Source organism: Odontomachus brunneus, unplaced genomic scaffold, assembly GCF_010583005.1.
Source record: "Odontomachus brunneus isolate Ranch 3 - 2012 unplaced genomic scaffold, Obru_v1 Obru_scaffold_236, whole genome shotgun sequence".
Taxonomy (NCBI): Eukaryota; Metazoa; Arthropoda; class Insecta; order Hymenoptera; family Formicidae; genus Odontomachus; species Odontomachus brunneus.
In genome coordinates, this window is record NW_022639686.1 from 373,644 (window position 1) to 379,786 (window position 6,143).

At 30.0% G+C, this 6,143-nt stretch overlaps 2 protein-coding genes across 6 annotated transcripts in view; one reads left to right on the forward strand and one right to left on the reverse strand.

Annotated features, from left to right (window-relative positions):
* LOC116852580 (modular serine protease-like) overlaps window positions 1-3,020 on the forward strand; it is a 356,146-nt gene extending 353,126 nt beyond the window's left edge. For all 5 annotated transcript variants that reach the window (XM_032833084.1, XM_032833085.1, XM_032833086.1 and 2 more), the window contains one exon: window positions 2,508-3,020. In XM_032833084.1, coding sequence (XP_032688975.1) covers window positions 2,508-2,749 — 242 coding nt within the window. In that variant the 3' untranslated portion in view covers window positions 2,750-3,020. The remainder of the gene's footprint in view (window positions 1-2,507) is intronic.
* Window positions 3,021-3,371: 351 nt separating this feature from the next.
* Window positions 3,372-6,143, reverse strand: LOC116852581 (charged multivesicular body protein 7). Its single transcript, XM_032833089.1, has 5 exons — window positions 6,034-6,143; window positions 4,860-5,179; window positions 3,841-4,618; window positions 3,579-3,768; window positions 3,372-3,515 (listed from the first exon to the last, which is right to left on the reverse strand). Exons 2-5 carry the CDS (start codon window positions 5,168-5,170, stop codon window positions 3,424-3,426), a joined length of 1,371 nt encoding a protein of 456 aa, XP_032688980.1. The 5' UTR covers window positions 5,171-5,179; window positions 6,034-6,143; the 3' UTR covers window positions 3,372-3,423.

Sequence of the window (6,143 nt, forward strand, 5' to 3'; positions counted from 1 at the left end):
TCCAATTGCCCCATGTCCAACTGATATACATCCGAAATATCATACTAAGAATCATTGATAATTACTTATTTTCAGTATTAAAAATACTGGATAATAAGTAATTATCAATGATTCTTAGTATGATATTTCTATAAGGGTTGTTTGTGAACAGCTGCTTGAAAGGCAAAGAAGGAAGAGATTTCTGCATTGCATTCTGACTGGGGACGAAAAATGAGTTCATTGCGATAACCCCAAGCGCAGAAAATCATGTGAAGTTCCCGGCCATGCTTCCACGTCGACGGCCAAACCGAATATTCACGGCTCCAAGGTCATGCTCTGTATTTGGTGGGACCAGCTCGGCGTAGTGTATTATGAGCTGTTAAAACCGACTGAAACAATCACAGGCGACCGGTATCGAACGCAATTGATGCGTTTGAGCCGAGCATTGAAAGACAAACGGCCACAATACAACGAGAGACACGATAAAGTGATTTTGCAACATGACAATGCTCGACCCCATGTTGCGAAAGTGGTCAAGACATACTTGGAAACTTTGAAATGGGAAGTCTTACCCCACCCGCCGTATTCTCCCTTCCCCAACGTTGCTCCCTCTGACTATCACTTGTTTCGATCAATGGCACACGGCCTGGCTGACTCTGGACAGCACTTCCGGTCTCATGAAGAAGTAAAAAATTGGATCGATTCGTGGATCGCCTCAAAAGATGACCAGTTTTTTCGACGCGGGATTCATACGCTGCCCGAAAGATGGAAGAAAGTAGTGGCCAGCGATGAACAATATTTTGAATCATAAATGTATAACCAGTTTTTTACAATAAAGCCTCGAATTTCGGAAAAAAAACGGTGGTAGCAAAGTTGTACACCATATTTGGATTTTACAAAAAAAAATACAAATAAACCTTGTCTGAAATATTTCTTTGAAAAATACTCCTATCAAAAGTTATAAACATTTAAACTTTAATGTAGAGTGCATTGAAATTAATGATAAATTAAGTAAGATTCATAGTTTTTCTGTTATGTTTTATTTTATTAAATGTTCGAACTGTTGACCATTAACATCTAAACACTTATTAATTCTTTTTACAAAACTTTGCCTAAGGTGCCTTGTCACTAATAAATAACACTACCCAAGTGCCACACGTCGATCTTCTTGAAACTTTGCACACATGGGCTACGTTCCGAAATTCACTGCCAGTACTGAAAATTTATAGTTCATGTTAGGTATATTATAGAATTTCAGTACTGAATTCAGTAAATTTCGGATCGCAACCGTGTAGTACATCACAAAATAGTAGACACGTATTTTTTTTATTTTTGATCTGTTCTTTTCAGTTGCACTGCTGAACTGGTGCAATAAGTTAGAGTGAGAAAACATATACTTGTCTCACTTTAACTTATTGCAGCAGTTCAGCAGTGCAGCTGAAAAGAACAGACCATTTGGCTAACAAGGCATTTTAAAGTTAGAAAACACATTCGAAAATTTAACACTATAGCACCATGATAACTAATGCTACTCCTGAACGGCATTCTTTTATAGCTTTTACGACATTATTCTTTTATAATTTCATTGTCTGTATGTTTCTGAAGTCTTTAATTATAATTTTGATGTTAGTTTTGCGAGATTCAAAATGGTGGACCGAAATCACAGACATTTCAGACTTTATTCAAAGACAGTTTCGAAGAAGTTTTTTAGATTCATGATTACGATTTTGGCATCAGTTATATCAATCTAGAAGACAATGAAATTATAATAGAGTAATGTAAAAGCTATAAAAAATGACGCTCAGGAGTAGCGTTATTTATCATTGTGTTATAGAGTGTTTTTGCGTTTTCTAACCTTAAAATGCCTTGTTAGCCAAAATAAAAAAATCCGTGTCTAATGTTTTTCAATGTACTACATGTGTGCAAAGTTTTAAGAAGATCGGCGTGTGGCATTTGGGTGGTGTTACTTGTAAGGTGACCACAGAAATGTTGTTTAGAGTTAGGCAAAGTTTTGTAAAAAGAATTAATAAGTGTTTAGATGTAATGGTCAACAGTTCGAACATTTAATAAAATAAAACAAAACAGAAAAATTATGAGTCTTATTTAATTTATCATTAATTTCAATACACTCTACATTAAAGTTTAAATGTTTATAACTTTTGATAGGAGCATTTTTCAAAGAAATGTTTCAGACAAAGTTTACTTGTTTTTTCCCGTAAAATCCAAATATGTAACATTGTATAAGGGGTCCCATTTGAAACTTTAAAGTTACCCCCGTCTCTCTTCAAGAGGGGACGGAAGTAGATTTTTGTTTACATAGTTAGAAAAGTCCCTCGAATATATGAAACTTTCTTATGAACAACTTTTTAATAGGACAAATATGTTTAGAGTTATTAGCTTGTAACACTTTATGTGGGCCACACTGTGTGTGTGTGTGTAGGATAATTTGTTAATTAAATCTATAAATACTTTTATAGTTGTAAAAATGGAATCAAATTATTTTAGCTAATAAACATCATATATTACAGGTTCTTCTGTTTGTGACGGTGATAGTGGGGGAGGACTAGTTTTTAAAACCGGAGGTCTGTGGTATCTGCGAGGTGTTGTTAGTGTCTCTCTTGGTTCAATACAACATGGTGGATCTACTCATTGTGATAATAACTTGTATTCTTTATATACACGAATATCCAGCCATATTGGATGGGTACAAGATGTAATTGAAAAATTAGATCAAAAAGGACAATATCCATCATGCCCTGATAAGTCTTAAATATTATAAGTGTTATATATCATACCCCTTGTCCACAACCTTGCTTTAATTTTTATGCACATTATTTTTTGACTGTAGTTGATCAATTTATTACAGCTTAAAGATTAAAGCAAGATTGTGGACAAGGGGATACTGTTTCTATCTTACTAATAAGACCACCTATTATTTCTGCAATTCATACAATATTGTTGCATACATATTAATATGGCTATCTCTGAATTAAAAATAAAAGATAAAAATAAAACATCTTAATCTTACATAAATATGTTAATTGTTTATTGTTAATAATTACTTACATTCCTCCCCAAATAATTGTGATTATAGATACTTACAATTTTGTTAAAAAGATTGTAATTAATGGCAGGTTTTCTTTATTTATGTAAAAAAAAATAATTATATAATAATTTATTTTTTATTCAATATAAAGGTAAGTTAAATTTGCATAATATCTATATAAATGGTATATCAATTTTAAATTCTAATTTTAGATATTATACATCACAAAGTAGTTTTGATAAAAGTCTTCTAATATATCTTTAACTTTTACACTTAATCTTTAATATACATGTATTTTAATTCTTAATAACTAATAATCGCGCGTAGGATAATAAATTTAAAAAACTTTTAAGGAAAATTATTTCATTTATGTACAGAATTGTAAAAAGAATTGACTGTTATAGCTGAATTAAATACTCAGGTTCCTGCAATTTCTTTTTTTCATGTGATGACACAGATGGTAGTACAATTGTGTTTTCATCAAGTGGTGCTAAAACATTATATACATTTCATATTATTTCATACAAAATACTATAAATTCCATGATATTTACCATCCATACGTAAGTCGTTTAAACGTTGCTCCAACTTCTCAATCTCTGGATTTGATTCAGCAAATATAGCGGAATTGTTGGTGTTGTTTTCATTCAGTAATTCTGCTAATTCTTTTTCTAAATCAGCATCAGAGTCATTGTTTAGTGGTTCAGACAAAACTATATCTATCTCTTTGTTCTCCTCTAGAAGCTAGTTATCAAATAATAGATATTAGGGTGTTTTTCTTTTCATATCACATATATAATGTATATAGTTACTCACCTCATTAATGTTATCCATAATGTCTACAACATTATGTTGCGTTAAACCATCTTGTCCTATTTTTTTCAATATTTCAGATCCAATTTTATAAGCAGACAATACAGCAGAATTGGAATGTGCATCTTCAATATTAGCGATGAGAATACGTAGATTTGTAAGAGCTTGTGAACGTTTTTCTATAGTTCTCTCCAATTCCACTTTTCTTTTTAAACATGTCTTTGCCAATTGATGCAATCCTTTTGTTATATACATCTTTGTTTTATTCAGAATATTAAGTTTATTATGTTCCATGAGTTCTATTTCCTTCATTAGCTTGTTTTCTTGCTTCATCAATTTATATAACCCTTCTTCTACTTCTGTAATTTCAGTTACCATTTGTGTAGAGATTTTCACTAATAATTCATTATTTGAATCAGAATTTTTTTTCAAAGCTATCTTTCTTTTACGCTTTAACCATTCTAGGACTAATCTTACTGTATTTTCTGAGATTTGGTTTTTGGTTTTGCTTTTGCAATATTCCATTATTTCAGAGATTGAATATAAAGCATTATCTTTTTTAATCTCCACAATAGAAAGGATAATATCACCTAATTCTTGTATAACAGGTATATGTATATATCTTGTTTCTGTACTAATTTTGTCTTGACCTACTACATAATTCTTCATTTTATAAAAAGACCAGCTAATTGGTTTTCTCAAAAATATATCAATCGACCATGCTGTCCAAGTGTCATATGGTTCTTTTAAGAACTCGATCTCTGGAATTATTTCATTGTGCCTAGAAAATTTCACAAAACTTCAAATATTTTGTATAATAAAATAAGGGATATAAAAACATAAATTTGATTCTTTATTAATTAAACAATGCATTTATTGTTATTTGATGTTTATATTTTATTGTAAGTATCATATAAATAATGATTTATAATTGGTTGTACATTATTATTTTATGATGTACCATATTATATTTCTTTTAATAATATAAAAATATACCGTGTTTTAATAGCACAATATAATACCTAAGAAGTTCTTCAATCACAGTAACCAAACAAAGAGGTATGCAACCTTTCCTTTTAAAAACTTCATTTAGATCAATTATAGAAAAACTACATTGCATGGTATGCTTTAGCCAGTCATGTATCAAATTATGCCAAAATTTATATTTAGAAATCCAATCCTGTGAATTAGCAGATTTACTACGAAATGGTGAAAATAATGCATTCATTCTTTCTTCTTGATTCCAACATATATATTTTGGTAGTTTTTCTGATAGTAGTTGTAAATTGTTATTTATATTCTTATCACCCATCTTGTCCATGCTGACATTCATGAGTCGAATCTATAAAATGTTAAACTAATCTAAGATTGCTTCTTACTTTTAGTTATGTTATAAAAATATAAATTATTCTAATCATAGTAAAACCGTTTTATACTTATACTTCTTTTTGGTAAATATGCAGTATAACGCCCCATCTTAGATTTTTTTTTAACTTTGTAAATTTGTATATTTTTACGCATAGAATTGATTTCTGAAAAAAAATTGTCGCTCACTTTTCGTTTTCTCATTTTATTATTTTTATGTTTTATGATGTCAGTAAATAGGAAAGGCAAAGAATAGTTCATACATGCTTTTCTCTGCTTTAATAAAAAGCATAAACTGTTATAAAACAGAGAATAGTTCATGTATGACGAGAACGTCGTAATCGTGTACAGTTAGATCTAATTCTAATCCGTATAAAAAGATAATTATTAAGTTTTATAAGATAGTGTATATGATTAAAGCATACATGAACTATTCTCTGCTTTATAACAGAGTTTATGCTTTGGTTAAAGCAGAGAAAAGTGTATGAACTATTCTCTGCCTTTCCTACTTACCGACATTATAAAACAAAAATAAAAAAAATAAGAAAACTAAAAGTGAACGACAATTTGTTTTCAGAAATTAATTCTATGTGTGAAAATATAAAAATTTGCAAAGTTCGAAAAAATCCAAAGTAGGAGCGTTATACTGCATATGTACCTTCTTTTTTAATTCCAAAAATTAAACAAGATTTATATCATAAAATGAGTATATTTAATGATATTAATGATATTAATGAAGTTTATTTATTCATACAAAACTACAAAACTACAAAATAACGAATAAAAGTTCTAAAATCACATAGATTATATATTATAATTACGATGACTTACAATCTCCACATCTCGTCAAAATAGATGCACATTACTACGGTTATGTTGCAAAATCAATCTCTCTCTCTCTCTCTCTCTCTCTCTCTCTCTCTCTCTCTCTCTCTCTCTCT